The sequence below is a fragment of the Cydia strobilella genome, chromosome 8 (genome assembly GCF_947568885.1).
Source record: "Cydia strobilella chromosome 8, ilCydStro3.1, whole genome shotgun sequence".
Lineage (NCBI taxonomy): Eukaryota > Metazoa > Arthropoda > Insecta > Lepidoptera > Tortricidae > Cydia > Cydia strobilella.
In genome coordinates, this window is record NC_086048.1 from 12,962,004 (window position 1) to 12,985,572 (window position 23,569).

Genomic DNA, 23,569 nt, shown 5'->3' on the forward strand with positions numbered 1-23,569 from the left:
ACCACACATTTAACATGCAGTAGGTACTGGGGGTTAAAAGGGGGTGGAAGTTCTGATAACAATAAATGAACCTGAGTTCTACTAAGTACAGCCAGGGTTCATCATCAGCTCTATCTTGGGTACTGCTCTCCCAAGTGTTCATCAAGACGTGTCGGAGGACCAAAACAGCGTGTGCCTATGTTGCACGAAACCTGAGTTCCACTAGGTACAGCCAGGGTTCAGCATCAGCTCCATCTTGGGTACTGCTCTCCTAATTGCTCATCAAGACGTGTCGGAAGACCAAAACAGCGTGTGCCTATGTTGCACGAAACCTGAGTTCCACTAGGTACAGCCAGGGTTCAGCATCAGCTCCATCTTGGGTACTGCTCTCCTAATTGCTCATCAAGACGTGTCGGAAGACCAAAACAGCGTGTGCCTATGTTGCACCAAACCTGCGTTCCACTAGGTACAGCCAGGGTTCAGCATCAGCTCCATCTTGGGTACTGCTCTCCTAATTGCTCATCAAGACGTGTCGAATAACCAAAACAGCGTGTGCCTATGTTGCACGAAACCTGATTTCCACTAGGTACAGCCAGGGTTCAGCATCAGCTCCATCTTGGGTACTGCTCTCCTAATTGCTCATCAAGACGTGTCGGAAGACCAAAACAGCGTGTGCCTATGTTGCACCAAACCTGCGTTCCACTAGGTACAGCCAGGGTTCAGCATCAGCTCCATCTTGGGTACTGCTCTCCTAATTGCTCATCAAGACGTGTCGAATAACCAAAACAGCGTGTGCCTATGTTGCACGAAACCTGATTTCCACTAGGTACAGCCAGGGTTCAGCATCAGCTCCATCTTGGGTACTGCTCTCCTAATTGCTCATCAAGACGTGTCGGAAGACCAAAACAGCGTGTGCCTATGTTGCACCAAACCTGCGTTCCATTAGGTACAGCCAGGGTTCAGCATCAGCTCTATCTTGGGTACTGCTCTCCCAAGTGCTCATCAAGACGTGTCGGAAGACCAAAACAGCGTGTGCCTATGTTGCACGAAACCTGATTTCCAATAGGTACAGCCAGGGTTCAGCATCAGCTCCATCTTGGGTACTGCTCTCCTAATTGCTCATCAAGACAGACCAAAACAGCGTGTGCCTATGTTGCACTAAACCTGCGTTCCACTAGGTACAGCCAGGGTTCAGCATCAGCCGAGCTCTATGTATACTAAAACCTTCTCCAGAATGTAACAAACACTTTTCTAAAAACCGCATCAAAATCGCTTCAGCCAAATGCGAGATAATCGCGAACAAACATACATACATACATACATATACATACAAACATACGGGTCAAACTGAGAACCTCCTTTTTTTGAAGGCGGTTAATAAACAAGTACTTACAACCCAAGGATTAAAGTTTCTGGTCGCAGTTTACACGCACACAGTACAGCCAAACACGCAAACAAATATAACTTTTTACACGGCGAGCGACGCACACAATGATAAATAACTTCGTCGTCGTCGATGCAACGTGCGGAGCCGATCAACAAACGTCCTGCCTCTACCAGCTCCCGCGCGGGACTGAGGCCGCGGGCGCGTGTCACCGATGTTATACCAGTAAAAGGGGAAGTTTTTAAAAAATCGTCAGAAAATAAAAGTTGCAATTTAAATAAAATGAAGTACAGCAACAGTTTAAGTAAACATTGCAGATTATTTGAGTATGCAATCTACGTCGAAAATAAGTAGATTTTCGGAGAAATTGTCACTTGTTTTGAGGTCATTTCTGGAGAAAATTGAATTCGTTTAACTTTCATTTCCTCGAAGTCATATAACAACAATGTAATCTGATAAACCTAGAGTACAGAATATGTGTAATACAAATTTACCATTTTTAGCAGTCCAAACTTTACGAAATTTACAAATAAGAGCATCAAAGTCAGTGCTTTACACGCGTTTACCTAAACGTCCATCAGAAAAAAATTCATTACTAATTTAGTAAGCCTTTTTTCAAAAAAATGATCTGATAAACCTAGAGATAAGTAGTCGTGCTAATAGAAACCAGTACCTGTTATTTCAATTAGGTAACAAAAGGTGTACAATTTCACAGAAGAAATCTATCAACTTTACATTTTTGCGACTAAAATCGTAACCGGGCTCTTAATTATAGATACACATCATAAATGAAAACAGTAGAAATGCGTTGACCTAATTCTCTTAACTAAGTCGTCGAAAAAATAACTGCTAGTGCTATTTTTAGGGTTCCGTACCCAAAGGGTAAAAACGGGACCCTATTGCTAAGACTCCTCTGTCCGTCTGTTTGTCTATCACCAGGCTGTATCTCATGAACCGTGATAGCTAGACAGTTAAAATTTTCACAGATGATGAATTTCTTTTGCCGCTATAACAACAAATACTAAAAACAGAATAAAATAAATATTTAAGTGGGGCTCCCATACAACAAACGAGATTTTTTGCCGTTTTTTGCCTAATGGTACAGAACCCTTCGCGCGCGAGTTCGACTCGCACTTGGCCGGTTTTTTTACTGTTCAAAGTTGAACAATAAAGAGTCGTGACAAGCGGGCCGGGCGGGTGGCTATTGAAAACGAAAGGGAATGTTAGTTTTTTTGTTTTTATGGAGCAATTTGTAGTACTAAAAAGGAGGAGAATTTTTCTTTTGTTTGGAGCTCGATTGATTGAATTAATTTACTCTCTGTTTGAAACACTAGTCTTTTAATTAGAAATGCAACGGAATTAGAGTTTTTTTCCCAATGGGAATAATCAACAAAATGAAGTAACACAAAATACATAGGTATTAGCTTCTCAAATTACTTAAAATACTCGTTCTCGTATCAAAACTATTTAAATTCAGAGATTAAATTTCAGTATCCAATCTGTAAGTCTCTCCTTGCTCGCATAATTAAAATAATAATATCTATATACCATTAAAGCATTACACATAAAAAACATTGTAATGATCTCCATACTACAGCTTGCATTGTAAACATTTGGATCTTAAAGAAATACCAGACGCACTTAACTTTATGGGTTCTCATTAGGACACACGATGTCATAACAGTAACGTTAGCCGCCGTTAGAGCTTTCATTCGGCAGATTTTCGCGCATGTCCGTAACTCTATCCGCCCTCATTACCAGGCCGACGATAACTGCTTAACAAACAGCCAGTCACTGTATGCAAAGCCTTATTTCATAGCATAGCGCGCTGTTATGTATAAACTCAGCGCTAAACGTGTTTATCTACGCACATATCATTAGTGCTCTAAAACGCGTTCAAAAATCGTAGGAAATGACCAGCATTATTACAAAAAAAATTACTATGAGAATTTTCTTGTCTGTGGTAGTAGGTAAAATCTGTACTTTAATGTTATTACTTATTACAGTATAGATTTTTGTAAGGTTATGAATTTAAATTTGAAACAGCTGTCAAAACTCAAGGCGTCTGTGTTCATGAACAGGCTAAACAGCTGAATTATATATATTTTTTTCATCTTTATAGGACTATCTCCTAAACCGTGCGTCGTAGCGCAAAAATAATCAAATTTTCGTTCCCCTTTAGAAGCTTTTCAATCTCGTACCCAATTAACGCCACTCAGCAAGTTTCGTGGCCTTAACATGGTACTCGACTGAAAGCTCTCCATTATATCACGATTGTATAAAATACTATTATTTTTCAGTTTTTTCATAGACATGAATTATTTACAGTGCGAAAATACAATAAAATGAGTCAATCCCGGAGTCCTAAGCCCTGACTTATTATGCCCCGTTACTTGCTCTCTTTCATGTACGATTACGATTTTGCGTATGGTACAAACCAAAATTATTTATTACACAGTAAAACTATAACTATTGTACCTTCCAGTGGAATTGTTATTTATGAGCACAAACACTAATTAACATAATCATTCAATAACTTATCACGATACATAATGCTATTACAATCAATTAATTATCAAGATGCAGAAGTGTCCTTGTAACATTAATAGTTACAATAATAATGGATAAATTTACTTAATTGAAGCTTGTTTTACATGAGTCTTTGACGGCTGAATGGATTTAAGTATAATGTTTTTTTAGGGTTCCGTACCCAAAGGCTAAAAACGGGATCCTATTACTAAGACTCTACTGCCCGTCCTTCTGTCTGTCTGTCACCAGGTCTCATCATGAACCGTGATAGCTAACCGTGGTAACAACAAATATATACTAAAAACAGAATAAAATAAATATTTAAGTGGGGCTCCCATACAACAAACGTGATTTTTTTGCCGTTTTTTGCATAATGGTACGGAACCCTTCATGCGCGAGTCCGAGTCGCACTTGGCCGGTTTTTTTTTATTGTTGTGATATAACATTCCTTATGTATTTTTACTTGCCTACATCTGACATCGAGTCTGCACGAGATTCAAGATTATATTTAGTCGCTGTAGAGAAATAATACCGCAGTATCGCACTGCAACGAAATGAAAGGCATTTTATGACGAGTTACTTAGTTGCCGAGGCGAGGCTAACCGAGACCTGGAAAAATATTCGAGTCTTACGGTGCTTACGAGTAAAATTCCTGCTTCCGTTGAGGTATAAAGGTGTTTTTTAAACAATGTTAAACAAGGAAATATAAAAAAATACCATATTTCGTGACTTACCTGGAAATGCGGTGATAAATTACTTAGGTAGGTATGCTTTTATTTAGCGATAAAGTTTTTTTTTTAAACTCAACTGCGTAATTATTGTAGTTTCACGCTACCGACCGATAACAATTCCATTCACAATGAACTTAATTTGCGCCCATAACTCTTTAAGTATTTTTTTTCCTCTTAGCCGTAAATAATTGAAAACATGCTATTTAGAAACAACGTCAATAAAAGCTGTTAAAAAAAAAAAAAAAAAATGTAAGTACATACCTAACTTATTTACAGTTCGTTTATGAATCTCGCATATTCAAGTTATTTTAGGTATACGACATATTGCGACTGTACGGTTTCGTTCCAATATCGTGAAGTGTGCAACAGGTAAGTACTATCAGTAGAACGTGAGTGGAGTTCGCTATTGTTCTTTTTATGGGTTAGCTTAGTCAAATCGCTTACAAGGAAATGTTTCCGCGTATCTTTTATTCTGAGCATGTAACGTGCGAAACGTCCATAGGATTCCATTAGCGAAGAAGGGCAATGTTTAATTGTGCTTGTTGCATTTCCATACGGCCTTCTTTTTCGAGCAACATTTCTTTACACGTCTTGGTCTACTTTTCCGTAAATCTCTGTGCGGAATAATACAGTCACGCTCCGTGATTGTTATGCCATTTAGTGTTCTTGCTAAATTGGAAATTCTATAGCGTAAGTATAACCACCAATTTAGCTAGGACCCAAAATGGCGCAACAATCGCGGAGCGCAATGGTACAATCGCCATCAGATATATCGGAGCGACCAAGGTGCTCACAAATATCTGAACACGCCTCTATAGTCAAGGCGCTAGGTGCGTGTTCAGATATTTTTGAGCACCTCGGCTGCTCCGATATATCTGATGGCGACTGTACCTACAGTATCTCTTCTTTTCTTAAGAGATTTAAGTATGTATGTAATAAAATAGTTTAGCCAGAAAAGATAACGTTAAATTTCCTATTCGTTTTCTATTCTACATATATTTGTTTGAAATATATTAGTGTGAACTGTTTAGGTGTTTAGTTATATGTAGGTGTATCTATATCGGGCAGGTGTGGCTGTGGCATTTGCGAATAAAAAATGACTTCGCGTGGGTAAAATTTATGTCATGCGAAAACCATTTCATATACTTACCTACTTACCAGCGTTATTGATTAAGTCACTAATTTGATTGGAAGGTTGGACCAAAACAAATATCTCATTTGCTATACGCAAATAAAATCTGAATCTGAATAGTTTCTTATGTTTTTTGTAGCTTATCATATTGACAGCAACGGCTTTAAGCAATAATTATTATAGTATCCTATATAATATTTACTTCAAAGTTCATTGTCTTCGAGATATTTCAAAATTGAACAATTTTCAGCCAAGAAACTGGTTTTTTGGCCATAACTTTTGTGTTAATTAGTTTAAAATAAAAACCTCTGACCAGTTTTTAGAGACGTCAAAGACGAACCCAAATATGTATGTAGATTTCGTATATGTAAGATCTTTCACAGCAACTGAGATACGAAAAAAGTCTTTTTAGACAATGTTTAAAAAAAAGTATTAATTTCTTTCAAAATCCGGTAGACAAGAATGGAGATAAAAGATTGAAGAATCGGTAGCCGTTTGTCTTATAATTCTATCTGTAGTGCAAAAGTAGGAGATACGATTCAAAACTTGTCAAAAATCGATGAAAACATTCGGATGTTACTGCTGAGGCGTTGACGCGGGCAATATAGCTATTAGTTTCCATGAAAACCATTTAAATTCCGTCATTAGCAAGTAAGTCAAGTAACTACAAATACAAATAGTTTATTATCATAAAGGTTGTTTACATGTGCATCGATATCCGTCAGACTCCAAACTAGGCAGAGCCTGTATCTTGGAAGTCTGCGAGAGCGATTGACAATTACGTCCACATTATTATACATATCTTAATACTTTAGTAATTACTACGATACAAGCTAAAGAATACAGAATAACTAAACTAAAAGATCTAAACATGATATTCAAGTTTGGGTGTGAGCGTGTGTTTGTGTGGGTGGTGTGTGTGAGTGCGCCAAAAGGAGTGTGTGCATGTTTGCAGGTTTGTATTATGTGGGTAGGTTAGGCCTTCGTTGTCAGTTTTTCCGTCTCAGCATAAGATAAAGTATTCAACCATCTTGTCACTTTAACTTTGACATTGTAACTAATTAGGTACATAATTAAACACATAGGTAACCCGGTTATCTATTTGTAGTCGTTGTTTAAATAATAAAAAATTGTCCATTCCACTAATTAGGCCATGGGTGGGTGTAATCAGAACTATACATGTATTTGTATTGGCGCAGTGAAACGAGGAAACTATGCCGGTTCTCAGCTATTACAAGGTCGTATAAAAATTAATTAAGATTACTATGATGAAGTCGTGAGGCAGGGGTCCTTATCTAATCTTTTACAGTCGAGTAATTCTTTCGTGATACGTATTTGCAATAAAGTTATTTATATCTTCGAATGAATTACGTGGAATACGGTGTACAATTGCCTTTACATTTATGAATTAAAAAGATTGGTAATTGGTAAGGTAATTAAGCAACGCAAAGGCGTCGTTTTTACAGGGTCGTCGACGCTCACCATGTTACATTTACTAGACTATGTAAACAGTTTACTATCATACTATCAGATTTACTACTGATAGTAAATCTGATTTAACTGTTTTCTATCAGATTTACTACTGATAGCAAAGAGGATATACATATATAATAGGATAGAGCGGTACTGTCATAGTAAATTTTGTAGCCACAGTAAATTCACTGCCATCTATCGACACAAAAGATGGTTAAAAATACCATAAAATATATTTATATATGGATAAATGATTTTTTTTATTTGCATTAATTATTTTTGTATGATTTTGACCCACATGGGTCTTTCACTGATATGCGTTAAAATTGTTAAATAACAAACGAAACCGTTAACGCCATCTATACGAGAGTAGGCCAAAGGTAGTGGCGCCATCTAATCGAAAATAAAATTTTCTTGATTTTCGAGGCACGTTTTTTCCTTAGACTGTATCCATCTATTACGGAGTTCTATCTTTGCTGATAGTAATTGATACTGATAGTAAACTGTTTACATAGTCCATAGTAAATGTAACATGGTGAGCGTCGAAGAGCCTGTAAAAAAAACGCCTTTGCGTTTCTTAATTACATTACCAATCGTCTTGATTCATAAACGGATCGGATCGGATTATTTACGGATCTGAATCCGTCTATTGATTAGGCATTTGAATAGTTGCATACTGGCCGCTGACGGCGGCGTAGACGTGAACGATAAAAAATATGGAAAAAAGTTTGTACGGTTGGTAGGTACAGTCAAGGTAATAAGTATCGACACGATCAAAATGCCAAAAATATTTATGTAAATACTACCTTAACGTATGGGCAATAAGGTCGTGTATACAAAATCTTGCCACTTTGTCCGTGATCCGTGTCGATATTTAATTTAATACCTTGACTGCACTTATAATAGTAGTACTGTACTGTACGAATTCATTGTACAACAGTAACCTTGCCCCGGTCATACTAATTTTGCGATATGATATTGTAAATAAAGTCTACTGTAATTCCTGTATTTCCTGTAATGGATCGTTAACACGCGACACACAATGTCGCGTCCTTGTTTTCATTTCAGTGAGAACCAATTGGTTTCATCACTTTCATCATAACTATTACACGCAACGGTTTTTTTTCTTTTAACGAATTTCCTTTTAGCATGCTTTTTGTTTTCTCTCTCTCGATTTATTTACATTAGGAGTTTTCTACGAAGCTTATTTTTCTAAAAAAAGCACGATCTTTATAGTTTACTTCATACCGAATCTTATACGTTTAAACGGGCAATTCTTATATACACGGTGTTACTTGAGCCACTGAAAACCTGAGACACCCCAACAGATTTTTTTTATTTTAAACTCTTCTTGAGTATTTATTCTTTAATCCGATAAATATTTAAAAAAATATTCGTTGTTTAGTTTTCTTAACAATTATATTCGACTGGTAACTCTACACAAGGTACTTCGTCATTTCAGTGTTGCTCATTGACAAATAACGTGTCAAATGCTAGTTATTGATATTGCATTACAAACTTGTAGACTGAGCATGTAAAAACAATAAAAAAATTACCCCCATTAAAATATAGCGCAATCGATTCTCCTGTCGATTCTGAACAAACTGTTTTTAGGTTTTCAGTGGGTCATGAAACACCGTGTATATGTTTAAATATTTTGGGAACCTCGGAAACGGCTCTAACGATTTCGATGAAATTTGCTATATGGGGGTTTTCGGGGGCGAAAATTCGATCTAGGTCTTATCTCTGGAGAAACGCGCATTTTTTTGTATGTTTTGTCTCACAGATATATATAAAGTATACCGTTACGTTACTTTAATTCATTGCGTGTTTTCGGGCACCGGCGAGACGGTCTAAATCCGATTATTTAACAAATATTGCTGTTGCATGTTCCCATAAAAACTGTATGGCGGCAATGGCATTGACCTGGATGTAACAAGACTTCTTGTGGCCAGCAGTGGGACGACTCATTGTTAGACTGGCGTAATCGATGGTAAACTGTTTGGAGGCTTTCCCAAATCAGAACTGTATACTTACTTAGAAGCGAAGGCAAATAGTTTTTGAGTCAATATATAATATTTTGTAAACTACTGGTTTCTGGTTTGAATTCCTTTCTAGCGCACGAGTACTCGGGAGTACTGTTTTGCACATATATCTATTATTTCTGGTTGGAGACATCCCAAATTGGTGCAAAATTAATGTTTAACCTACGGCAGGCAAAATTAAATCAAATATAATTAAGTAGGTACCTACGTCGTCCAAATCGCCAATTTTTCAATCATATTTTGACTGAATCAATCACTGTTTTGTGTTCATGAACTTTTGTGACATTGACATTTTGGTTTTGGTAGACAAACGCGCTGGTATCATAGATTAAGTAATAATACATACTATACTAGCCTTGTATGCTGTTATTACTGTCAAATATGTACATGCCAAACAAATGTTTTAACACCAACAAACGCAAAACAAGTTTCATATAACATGACAACCAATTTGCATTTCCTTACCGTATTTGAGTTTCTATGGCCATTTAAGTACCTTTCAAGGCAACTGGCGCTCTTCGTGCTAATTAAAAAATAATGTTGCAGCTGCAAATATAGTTATCTATAAAGTACAAGTATTATGTACCCACTACAATAAGAAAGAAAATGGAAAATTCAATTAGCTAAAATATTTCTTGCCCGACTTTTACTACCATCACTGCTTCTAAAAAATCATGTGAATCTGTTAGGTACTAATAATAACACTACATTGTTTAATAATCGTTAACATTAAACACCCATTGTCTGCAGTTTCTCAACGCGCTCACGAGCATCGGTCGAAGGCTGGCCGGCGTGCAAGACAAAGAGCGAAGGAACGGGCGACTGAGGGCAGAGCTCGCTTCGCTGGACCTCAACCTGCCGGCCAGGGTGTGGCTACCGCTGCACCAGCGCCCGCACCACGTGTTGAGAATACCTTCGCAGGCAGCGGCCGTGCTCAACAGTAAGGACAAGGTAAGACAAAGAAGGAAAGGCTGTCTCAAATCAAATCAAATAACATTTATTTTCAGGAAACTAAGGCCTACAGACTAACATACATACAATAATTATAATCCTAAAAGATAAACATTTTGAGACACAGTTTTCGGTTGCCTCACCTGTCCCGGTGTAGGATTTGGCAGATTCCCACGAAACCGCCGAAATACCACACCCGTCGTCCAGAAGTCCGCGCTCGCGATGGTTTCCAGCAGCGGCCGCGGCACCCGCACCACGAACGAGCTAAACTGCACGTAATGACGCGAATGCAGCTGGGACACCCTCGGCTCGTGACGCGTTTTCTTGTGAACATATTCCACTACATCATCCGCCGTGGCGTGGCCTCAGAACTGAATGGAAAAGGCCGGTAAAAACTAAACGTGGATGGCTCTTGTTTTTTCTATAGAATTTGACAATGCCAGAAAGAATCAAATTGTCAGTTGTTTTGCTCGTTAGCTTCCTTGCCATGCGATTGTAGCGTGGGTGGATGAATAGGCGTGGGTGGGTGGACAATAGCCTCACTAGAGCTTTAATATTGAACATATTGCACGCCAAGAAGTTCCTTAGATTAATGGACATTGTTACTAGCCACAAATTGCACGATAGTTACTAACGTCTAGACTAGACATACAAAGCGACTACCATAGTGCCGCAGTAATCGACTTGTTGAGAGACGGTCGAAGTTTCAAACACGAGCCGGCGGTTCGTCCGTGTTTTATCAACTTTGATTGCTATTGCAACATAGTTCCTACCGCACGGGGAAATACAATAATTATATTTTAAACTAATAGTTGATATTTTGTAAACTTGGCTTGCACGTGTTATAGTTACAAATGTATTTCCGAGAATACAGTGATGTAACAGTTTGTTTGATCGAATGCATATTTTTCTATTATTATACTTTAATACAAATTGCAGAAACAGTTCGCGACATTACGCCTCAATGACTACTGTAATTGCAATCTTATAATTAAGTCCAAGAGTCGCTGAGGCAGAGGCACTCAGGGTTGACACTCGCACATTGCGCGTTTTAAATACAGCAATACAATCGTTGTGCATCCTACGCTTCTTTATTTCACTTCCCATTGTCTGATAGACCAAAACAGTCGCGCGTCAGAAATCAGCAGGTAGTAGTGATAAATTAAATACCTATTAGATTTATCGAATTGGCATTTACTGTCAGTTGGTTGGTGTGCTTAATTGCCTATAAAAAAAGTAAAATATGTTAGTTTACGTTAAATCATAATTATGCCACGTTTTTGTGCACGCAGTTTTGTTTCTACGCATGATTGTTATCATAATGCTGTAATGCATGTAATCGCTCTCCTTGCTCACTCTGATAGCTGTTAAATATAAATCAACAAATGGTGTCGATGTCGTCACAAATTATGCATATAGTAAATCATTGTGTTTGTATGTTTTGTCGTTCTTATCTGCTGAAATTCCATTCGTAACCTTTCGTAATATAAGTTATCTATTCAAGTAAATTTTGAAGTTATTTACCCGAATAACAAAGAACTACTCTGATTGTATATCCCAGATACTTAAATGAGAATGACAGTTCGATTACAGTATCGGTTATACTCAATCGATCTATGTAGTTTTACCTAAATATAGAATATAAGAAACAGGAAACTAGCACTTTGGGCTTTTTGTCTCTCAAATAACTTTGCAAAGTAACTGTCCAGACAGTTAGATCGGCTACATATAAAATTAGCAACAATTTTTGAACATGTCAAACTTAATATCTATCTATGTATAGTATGTATACTAATATCGAGACAACCGTCCCGGAATATACGGTAAATTGCGTGCCATGGCTCATGGGTATTTCCTACCAGGGGGTGCCCCCTAATACGCCGAACATTAATTATCATAATATGAATTCGCATAACAGATTTGGCATAACATAATTGTGCATAACATTGAACAGGCATAATAAAAAAATCGCATAATACTTATTACGCATAATCATAAATCCGCATAATTGAAATATGTATAACATTATTATTAAAATGTAGCCGCCGTGCAGGTCTCGTTTCACCGAGCGGATAGTATGTTTGCCGAATGCTTGCTAGTGAGCTGAGGCGGGGCATGCAATAATGTCATATGTAGCCGCCGTGCAGGTCTCGACGACAAATAAAAGACTTCGATTTGAAGTAAACTTATAATTAATAGGTGCTGGTTACTTTACAAGGTACAGTTGACGTAAGCGGTTAAAGGTGTGGAAGCGGTGGTAATAGTATGGAGGCTGATGCGAAAGTGATTAAGCTAATTTTGAATGGTAAAAAGGTAGTCTAAATTTAGGTGCCTCTAATTGGCCGCGATACAGGTTATGTGGAGCGCTCCTATTGGTGCATTTAAATAAGCCTCCGCATAGTAAGCGAGCCCGACGGCTGCGTTTAGCTACTGCATTATACAAATAAAAGGTTGCGTTCGCAACACAAAATGAATTAGGATAGTATTATAAAGGGATTGAATTAGATGGATCAGGGCAAAACTACTCGGTTAGGTTAGGTTCAGATGGTTAAGGCACGCCTTGGCCTCCGATGTTAGGTATTTTTTCTAACAGCCCGATAATAGATATTTTCACATCCTAATTAACTCCCCAGATCCATAATTAAAAATAATGAATTGCGTAATATTGTCATCAAGTTCTTTCTTGTAAATATGATTTTGATTATCCTCTTGCCGTCACATATTTTGTCTAATACTTTAATATCAAACTGCTTTATTACAGCGGTTCTCAAACTTTTTTGGTGACGGAACCCTTTTGGAAAGCAAAATATTTGACGGAGCCCCAAATTTAAAATTATCGTTCGACTATAAAAGAGCTGTTTTTTTTTGTTAATTAGTATTCTCGTGGAGCCCCAACAGAGCCTTTGCAAAATGCCTCAAAATGAACACTGTCTGTGGGTCTTTTTAATCAATTTGATTTTTCCTCTGATAGTGAATTCGCTGCCTCAAGTTTGAAGTTGACGGTAATTTGGGTAAGACCGTATAAGAAGTGCGTGCTACACAGTCACTTTCATAATATTTACTTCTATACTTATACCATTTTATAATTATGCAAAGTAACGTTATGCTTATTACATTTATCCCAAGTCATCGTTATGGAAATTTACGTTATGCGCATTTACATTATGCGTACTCAGTTATGCGGAATAATGTTATTCGATTTAAAAGTCATGCGTAATATACGTTATGCCAATTTGAATTAGGAGTATTACGTTATGCGAATTTATATAGACCCCCTGCCAGGATCAATACAGGAACAACAATTACTGAATTATCTTTGACTCAAAGTAGGTACCCTTCCCTTCCCCTAAAGATTAAAATTCCCACGTTTGACATTTCACCTACTGTGTCTGTGAGACAGCAAATACTCGTATCTGTCTAATGTGTAAAAGTGACAAAATGTTATATTTAAATATTTGCGAAACTTGCTTGAGTAAACGTGTGATGTACCACTCGTAATCGAGATGCGATTGTAAGATTGAAAAAGGATAATATAACATTTATTGAAGTATGCCAGTACATGTTAATTTTTTCTTATTGATGATATCTTATCAATGCACAGGGAAAGCGTTGTTAATTATTTTCAGCTAAAATCGAATGGCTTAAAGTGGGCCACTTTCACTGACAGTATTACGCTTGTACGCACGTCGTATCGGTACTGCAACAGCGACACATTCTGTACTCATTTGTCATGGACCGTTGATAGTCTTATACATGTCTAGTTAGAGATGCGGCTATACGAGACACATTTGAAGACTAAGGTTGGGTTGCATGCTGTTAAATGTTTACGATGCATGACACGTTTCTTGTTCATGGTATTTGGATGGATACCAAATCAACATTTCTCCGAAGTCCATGTATCTTAAAGGATTAAGTATATACAAGACAAAATATTGAAGCGGACCTGTAAAAAAATTGCATTTTGTATAGGGGATAGAATACGGTAGATCATTTGGCAGATAACTCTTGTTCGCTGTAAATGACAAAAGCTACTACTGAATCTGATGAAGTCTTCTAGTCACATACTACGTGACACTCTGTGACAGAATGGTGAACCTTTGCCATTATTAACAAAAACGAATAACAGGTAAATGCCAATTAATCTGCCGCGTACAACAAATGAAAGGTATTTTTAAAATTATCCTGTTACAACCGATGTTTGACTGTATTTAGTTAATAACTTAATTAAGCAAAATAGCAAATAAGCAGACTCGCATTGAGCGAACTTGCAACAATGTAGTTAAGTTGTTATGTGAACAATTTCACCGGCGCCATGGTACATTTTCTGCTTAGTACGCCGCGCCTTTCTAATGGTTTTACTGCATTTCGTACGTACATACTAGTACCATCCATGTTCCGAGTACGCCTGTTTCTCTACTCTCACTAGGTAGTAGGTATACATATATTTTAAGTAGTACAGTTAGTACATACCTACAAATCACTGACAGTTTGTAAGGAAAATTTCAAATTTTGTCTATGTCGCTCGTGTTGTGATATTTCGCATAGTGTATGCTAGCAGCTAGCACAATACCGGCTATTAATAAAATCTTAAGAGCCCGTTATCGATTTTAGTCGCAAAAATGTAAAATTGATAGATTTAGTCGCTGAAATTGTACACCTTTTGATACGTAATAGAACTAACAAGTACTGGTTTCTATTAGCACGTCTTCTCATCTTGCCGTTTTACGGATAATTTTTTTGAAAACAGACTCACTAAATTAGTAATGTTTTTTTTCTGATGGACGTTTAGGTAAACGCGCGTAAAGCACTGATTTTGTCGCTCTTATTTGTAAGTTTCATAAAGTTTGGACGGCTAAAAATGGTAATTTTGTATTACACATATCCTGTACTCCACCTTTTACAAACGTAGTCCTCATTTTCGTCCTTGGATATTGACAATAGCAGCGTTTTACCTTACAATAAAACGCTTATTAAGCGAAATACCTTATTTGAAGCCTATATTTTAATATTTGAGAGAGCGATGCAGTTTGTCAGTGACGAGCGGTTCCGGTTCATGATTGTGCTGACATCTACCGGCATGTTTCCACTTTAACAATTTCAGTTTTAACCCCCTCCAACTCCACCAGCGACCGTGGCGTGCGGCCTCGGATTTAGTTCATTGGGTCTCAAAATATACCATAATAAAACAAAGTTGCAATATACCACTTACCAAAGGGTTGAGTTCATTTATTATTCCGATGTGTAATAAAACAAAGACATACACTGGTATCACTGGTATGCACTGGCATTGAACTGTAAAGACAGTAGATGTTGCTATTTGCATATTGCATGGTATAGGTTAAAATGCAGCGTGCCAAAAGTACCCTCAACGGGCATAATAAAATAAAAGTGATGTGGTTTATTGCAACTGAGTGTTGTAGCCACAGGCGAAGTTAAAAATATAGGCTTCAAATAAGGTATTTCGCTTAATAAGCGTTTTATTGTAAGGTAAAACGCTGCTATTAAGCTTCTGTACCGTTATTTGAAGCCTATATTTTAATATTTGAGACGTGTCTGTGATCGCCTGGTGGTCAGAAAACGCCAATGTGACTTATGTGACTCATTTATACTCATAAGTGAAACTGGTGGAAACAACTAGTACAAGTGCACTTAACAATCCGGGTACATGGATGAATGTGAAATAGACTAATGGGCTAAGTGTGAAGTGACATATTTTACTACACCTAATTATTTATAGGTGGGTAATTAGGGTTGTCAAAAACTGAATGTATATAGATATCAGTATGTTTATTAAAAATTATTTCTGACAACCTTATTATATTTTATTTCATCCATCCCACAAATGTATTCAGGCCATAATTTGTGTTTGTATTCTTTTTCAATATTTATTATTGTATTCAACGTATTTACCTTGCAACGAGGAAAATAAACCTTGATTGTTGAAAATTTTAAGTGTCCTTTACCCATGTAATAATACCCGACATTAGTAATGATAAGGCAGGATACAATTTATTTTACAGGCACCCAAAAACGAGTTTTCAATACATTCCTCCGAGCCTCACTTGTTTCTTTTTAAAAGTCTTAGTATTTGAGGCAGGTAATTAACATGTAAAGTGCACTTGTCACCACAGTGTAAACGTGATCAGGGCTTTCGGTCAATCAATTAAAGGATTAACTCATTAGCTACCATTATTTTCTAGCTATGGTACAATCTTGAATAACAATTAGATCGTGAATGATATTATGTTGACAAGTTAATTTCGGTAGGGCTATAACAACTTTCTGTTGCCCATCTGAAGGAGTTACCTCAGCCAGGTACCCAACATGAACTCTCTGTCGTTGTGTAGGTACAGTGCTCAGCAGCTGAGCCTCAGCTATTCATAATGGGAATGCCCTTGTTATAGGTATATACATTTTGTATAAAACTAAACTTTTCTATGATAGTCGCTATGTTGGTAAAGCCTAACTCCACAGAGTATTCCAAAATATTCTAGGGCCTAAGCCCATACTAACCAACCTATTATGTGGTTTTATTTTATTACACGAGCAATAATTAGAGCCGGTATGGTAAGTATAATATTAATCCGAGAGCTGTATTACCGCAAGAATAACAGTAAGATGTTCCTCTCATTACTATTTGTGAAAATATGTAACATCCTGCAAGATGTATATAATATTAGTATATTAGGGCGTACGACATATATATATAACTTAACTTGGCCTTTGGTTTTAGATTAAACACGTAGTGACCGTATCTGATCAAAGTCATAAGCAAGTGCTGTATTATTGGTAATAAAAACCCCGTAAATTCCGGTTAACCAGCTACAACAACCGAATCTAAGCTCTGTCCAGAGAATTGCTCTTCCGCTTGGTTCTTTGTGCCGTTTGATATTTTACACATTAGGTACTCTGTTTGCGTTTCTGTTTAGCCAAGGTTTGGCCCGTGCATAGACGACAGATCTGCGTAGTGTTTCAAAACAAATATTTGCATTCGCATAATTTCAACCTATAACAGCCATGCTACCCGGAAGACGGCTACAAAGCTAGGGCGTTTTGTCTACAACAGAACCTTATTTCGGGATTACTTGTACTACCCGTAGTGCAAGCTCAAGAAAGAGCAAGATATATTTATATATAGATTATAGATTTAACTGATGTTATTATCTGGCGGGTTAGGTAGGTAAGGTCAATGACCTTCGCGTGTAAAATGATCAGCCTTCAATCATTTGGCATTAAGTACCCTTCTTCTTTTTATGTTTTTGAAGAGAAACGAAAGAAAGATAGTGATGTAGCTTTCAAATGAAGTGCCTTAAAGTGTCAAACGTGATTTGAGCACCAATTCAACCTGCCGCCTGGGCTATGGCGCAGGCACCTAGCTTTAAATCTTATCAACCCTCTATATTAGGATGATTTAAATAATAGTTATCTGAGTGAGCTTACTGATTCGCGCATGTATTTGTACCATTCTCACAAAGCTAATACTGTTTTTAAAATATTGTTACCAAAAACAATAAATATGGGAGGAATTTCACCGGACACCATTAATGAGCATTAGTACAGTAATAACCATCGAGATTACCTGATTACTGCTTCCTGAGTAATTTTTAGCTTTTGATATTTAGAAACAAACTGACCGTTTTTTATATTGTTGGATTTTAACCCAGCGATACATGTATGTAAATTCTTTCAGCTTATTAACTTAAGGGATTGGATCAGTTTTCCAGAAAATGACCTTTGTCCCCATTCCTTAAAAACGTGCGAGCCTGCGAGGGCTCTGTTGTTAACCTGAAGTTGTCTAGGGAATCTAGGACATTTATATCATTAACGTGTGTTATTCATCTGGATTGATAAACAAAATGGCTTTGTTTCATTTGGACTGATACTCTTGAGTAGATGAGTTGCAATGTGAGAGTCATACACATTTTATACATATAGTAATTTGATTACCTCGTTCACGTCTTTCCTGAAGACAATGCAAAGTTAAGGGAATCTAAAGTTAACTTCTTACAATGCACCCTTGCAGGTGGGATACATTGTATCAAACATTTATAATTATATGCAGAGAAGGAACCTTTCTCTTAATGTTTTGACCCACATGGGATTAATCCCATCATTTAAATGATGAATTTTTGGCCTGAGCCAGTCAAGAGTAATGTATTTCTACCTTTTAATGAATGAATAAACTGAAAATGAATGAAAAAATTAACAACTTCAGGCACTAGTGGCCCATTACTTGCAATCGCAATGACTTGCATCATATGTGGCGCCGGGGCGGCCCGCTGGTTATGGCAAACAAAATTAAATTTTAAAATTTTAGTTCAACGATTAGTATCATGAACTTTATAAAAGCGTGACCTTGGCCCTGGCATAGGAATTACACAATTATTTGCTTGATTGAATGAACCGCGTCTGAACCCACTTCTAACCTAATCGATTGGTTTGTTAAAAACGGGGTTCATGGTGCTTATGGTGATTTCTAATCTTACTGCCCTAAAAGCCAGTTAACCCACTCAATGCCAGAGCGAACTACGCGTTGCTAGCGTAGCTAATAACACGCGAAAAACAGTATGTAGCGAAAAGCGTCTACGAAAGGGAACCCGCCTAGCGGGTCGCTGGCAGTGAGTGTGTTACTTATTTTATCTTTTTAGGGTCTTTTAATATTAAGACTTAGGGTCTCCCCGGGAGAATTTAATGTTTATTAGTGAGGTGTGTTTTTGCAGCAAAACGAAAGTGTAAATAATTTCTCAAATGCCTTGCGTAGGCAGAGATTTACATGGAGGCGAATCATTTTTACACATTGAAAAACATGTATACTTGTATCCTATTTGCTTTGTAGTAGCAATATTTGGTTAATAAACTCCTGAACTAATTGCTACGCGCTTGCACAGCAGGCTAATGTATATTGCACGCCTTGCGCAGGCATGTTGTATGATATTAATATACCTAGCTTAAACAGTTTTAGTGTAACTGTAACTACTAAAAACCCAGTAACAACAGTTCCAGAACAATGTCCAACTATTAGCTTTTCGCCCAATGACTAATCATTTTTACACGCCTTACGCAGGCTTTAATAAAAGGTCTTGGCGTTTGGAGCCATGTTGATTGTATTATACCAGTGTTATAGTATTTTGCTTCATCTACTAGCTTCTCATGATAATGAAACTCGCACGCCTTGCGCAGGCGACGGGTCTTCAGCTGGCTAAATAATAATATTCACACGCCTTCCGCAGGCAGGAAATTTTAAGTATGTTATTTGAATTCTAAAGCATAGCACAGCATAGCTTATCAGCACATATTTTAATAAACTTTCCGGCAATACCCGCTTGCGCAGTGGGTAATTGCTGTAGTATTTAGGGCTTGGCGGATATCCATTATATAAGTTACGTTATGGTGGTAAATTTCTCCACACCTTGCGCAGGTGGGAAATCTTAGAGTATGCTAAGTCAACAGAACATAATGCACCATTGTACTACTCTGCTTATGCAGCAGGAATGTATGCCTTGTGCAGGCAGCGGCTCCGTAACCACCAGACCTCCCAGCCTCAATTACGTTACTCAGTTTTTTCACAAGAGTTATTGTTATTATTATAGCAAAGGGTAAAATAGTGCTCCTCCTGTATGCTGTTATACATATACATATATATACGAAATCAACATTTTGTATGTATAAAAATACTTATTAACCAAAATTCATAACAACACAAACTGGATAGAGATACCTCAGTTTTACATACAAGAGTTTCACTTTCCAATCCCTTGCTTGAACTAGCAGGCAGCTTTTAACAGCTAAGTATTTATTGTTAGGTACAAAACCCTTAATTGAAAATAAAATTCAAAGGTGCTGACGGTACCGTGACTACCGTGCAACCAAAGTTGGCAATACTTAAGAGAAAACTTTCCAAAGACTATAGACACAAAGATCGAAAAGGGAGGTTTTCGATGTAGGTTTGTTAGTTACCTTTCGCTCTTCAGAGCGGAAATAGAAGCCCAGCGACAGCTGGGCTTCGTCGACTTTAAGGCAGATAGGACCCTAGTTTGGAAGCGACTAGAGTAACTGTTTAATGGTGCCAATACCAAAAATGGCATTTCTTTATTTTTGTGATATTTCGATTTCAATGCAAAGGAAAATAATTTTTATTACAGCAGCACAGTACCAGAAAATGTGGAAATGCACGGAAAATATCAGGTCATAGGTATATCTCACTATCATTAACACTGTAATTACTTTAGCCTAAAAATACTAAATGCAAACACACAGTGATTACTTAGCATAAATTACGACGTCATAGAGCGCGTCTGTTTAAGACCTTTGAAATTAGGCAGTTCTATTTTGAAATAGAAACCGTTATAACCTCCCTTTCGGAGGACACTAAAACGGAGGCCTATAAATTGTTAAGACGAATCGATTCACGGTAAACAAAATAATATAAAAGTCGCTTACTTACGGCGACCGCTGCGCTGCGCTCGCGATGTGAATCGATCACGTGTCAGCTTCTCTAAACACGTTAACGAACCCGAGCTGTCCGTCAAATGTTTTAAATTTAAATTATATTAATAATCGAACGGTAACACCGTTTAAAAAAAAATACTTTTAATTAGTACTTACAAAAAATTCTAAGAATTTAAGAATTTCTAAGAATTTTTTGTAGTGAACCGAACGTTCCGACAAACAGAACGCCAATGAACTAAATCCGAGGCCGCACGCCACGGTCGCTGGTGGAGTTGGAGGGGGTTAAAACTGAAATTGTTAAAGTGGAAACATGCCGGTAGATGTCAGCACAATCATGAACCGGAACCGCTCGTCACTGACAAACTGCATCGCTCTCTCAAATATTAAAATATAGGCTTCAAATAACGGTACAGAAGCTTAATATTAACATTATGGAAAATGATTTTACACAATTTGATGTATTTTAATAATAACTATACCCGACCGTTCGTTTTTTTTAAATTATTATAAGAGTTAGGGGCGAAAAACAGGTTTCATACAAAATTTTAAATGGTAACTTATAATAAAGTAAAAATCGAACGGTCGGGTATAGCTATGATTAAAAATACATCAAATTGTGTAATAATATTTTCAATAATGTTAATATCCAGAGAGGAAAATGGGGAATACGTTTGTATGGAAAACCGGTTTCGAGGCGGTCGTCCCTTTTCGTCTTAATAGGATAAAAATGACTTGTTCTTGTTAAATATTGTTTGTTGCAGTATTCGTGGCATAGTCTTAGTATTTTTTCAGCACAAGCTATAGAAATCTCGTAAATGTTTTTGCACGAATTTCTTGCGTGGGATATTATTCGAGACAATGGGTTCGGAATTACCGTGCATAATATTATTATAATAAATTATCACGAGATCCGGTTAATGCCAAGTTTTATTGCATCGATTAAACGATAATAAACGTATTCTATTGCGACCTTAGAACCAGGTTTTTATTGTTCTTTATATAATATTACAACAGGCATTCATACGGTTTGTAACTGGTTTAAACGGTTACTCGGGAACCTGTCCTGTCGTTTTGCGTGTTTGTTTTGCTCGTGGTTTTGCTCAGTCAGATTGTTCGGTGTTGTTATTACTATTTAATGTAGTTAGCGCACACCAAAAGCATGATTTATTCGAAAGTGATTTATTTATTTATCTCGGGATTCTCGGTTATTTTCCTGTAAACGTCAAGTTTGCTCGACGTTGTACGTTTTGTACTTAGTGCTTGTCTGTGGCTGTTACCTGTGTTAAGAGCCAACAGGAGGTGAGCCCGGGTTCAATTTTGAGATTTCAAGTTGAATATCGCCGTCGCTCTGACGGGGGCGGTACCGCGTAGCGAGGGACTATTCCAGTGTGTGTGGTGCACGCACACAGACGCGAACGCATTTTGCGCTCCTCGCCGGCCTCCGCTGGCCGGCCCGCTCTACGCTATAGCTATGCATATAATACCAAATACCACGCCACACACCACCCAGTTCTTTTCTTACTTTATTCTTCGATTTGAACTCGTTCGCTCGCTACCACCACTAAGCGTTTGCTTATTCCCTGTTATTGTGGTTAACTCCTTGATTTTAAGTAACTGAATTCAATATCCTTCTACAACCTGCAATCTAATTAACATTTCGAGGTACAGAAGGGTAAAAAAACATAACATAACATGTACATACAAGAAAACATTGTTGTATAAAAACATACAAGATAACGGCTGTTAAATTAATCCAATTAAATATTAAATTATAGTCGTAAGTATTTTAAAAGTAAAACTCCCTTATACCTTGACTTTAAACAAAGTATTTTACTTATAACTTACTTGGTTCGTATGAATTAGTCACATACCTAATTAAAAAAGAAAGCTATAACTCCCGCGGGAACATTAACGCCTTTTCCCTTCAGTACACCTGCATAGAATAAGATCTTTTCGAGCAAGTGTGATTAAAAACAAATTTGCCGCTCTCCGGCTACGTGGAATAGAAAAAATTAGCCTCAGGTTAGATAAAATATCATAACAAAGAAACATGTGACATGTGATATTTCTTACTTTGATGTAATTATACAGTTTTATTAATTGTCCGTTTTTTATTTATGAGTCAGATTTTGATAAAAATGTTTGAAGAGCTAATTCTGGTCGGAATAAATATGAAACCCCAATTTGGGACAATATTCTAGTCTACAAAACGTTCAAGGTGGTGAAAAATATAGTGTAAGCTGTTCGCATAAAAAAACCGCAAATATCGATTTGCGGCTGTAACCTGTACATCGGTACAGGTTACCCGTTTGGTACACGTATACTAGAGGTCAAAACAATTTTTTTGACCCGCAGTTCCTAAAAAAAAATCCTTTAGGAGGGAGTGCTGAAACCTTTTTTTTTATATTTTTTTTTTTTCAAACCTATCGTAATCTTCTCTTGTCTATCATACGAAAGGGCTTTTTGAAGCGATTCTGAAAATACCACATCATTACATTTTAGCCAGTTTTAGGGTTCCGTACCTCAAAAGGAAAAACGGAACCCTTATACTTTATAGGATCGTGCGTCTGTCTGTCTGTGTGTCCGTCTGTCACAGCCTATTTTCTCCGAAACTACTGGACCAATTAAGTTGAAATTTGGTATACATATGTAAGTTTGTGACCCAAAGACGGACATGTAACGTAAACAAATGAATTTTAAACATGGGGACCACTTTTAGGGGGTAAATGAGAAAATTAAAAATAAAGTATTTTAAACTATAATAACTATATCGTGTTATATATCAAATGAAAGAGCTCATTGTGAGAATCTCTAATACATTTTTTTATAATTTAGGATAAATAATTTAGAAGTTATTCAAGAAAATAGGCAAAAAATGATCATTCTTTATCTCCGA

The 23,569-nt window shown here is 37.1% G+C and overlaps 1 protein-coding gene across 3 annotated transcripts in view; it reads left to right on the forward strand.

The window, feature by feature from the left end:
• The window catches only part of LOC134743733 (phosphatidylinositol 4-kinase beta), an 80,898-nt gene that overhangs the window by 45,255 nt on the left and 12,074 nt on the right, over positions 1-23,569 (forward strand). For all 3 annotated transcript variants that reach the window (XM_063677356.1, XM_063677358.1, XM_063677357.1), the window contains exon 3: positions 10,024-10,224. In XM_063677356.1, the coding sequence (XP_063533426.1) occupies positions 10,024-10,224 (201 nt within the window). The remainder of the gene's footprint in view (positions 1-10,023; positions 10,225-23,569) is intronic.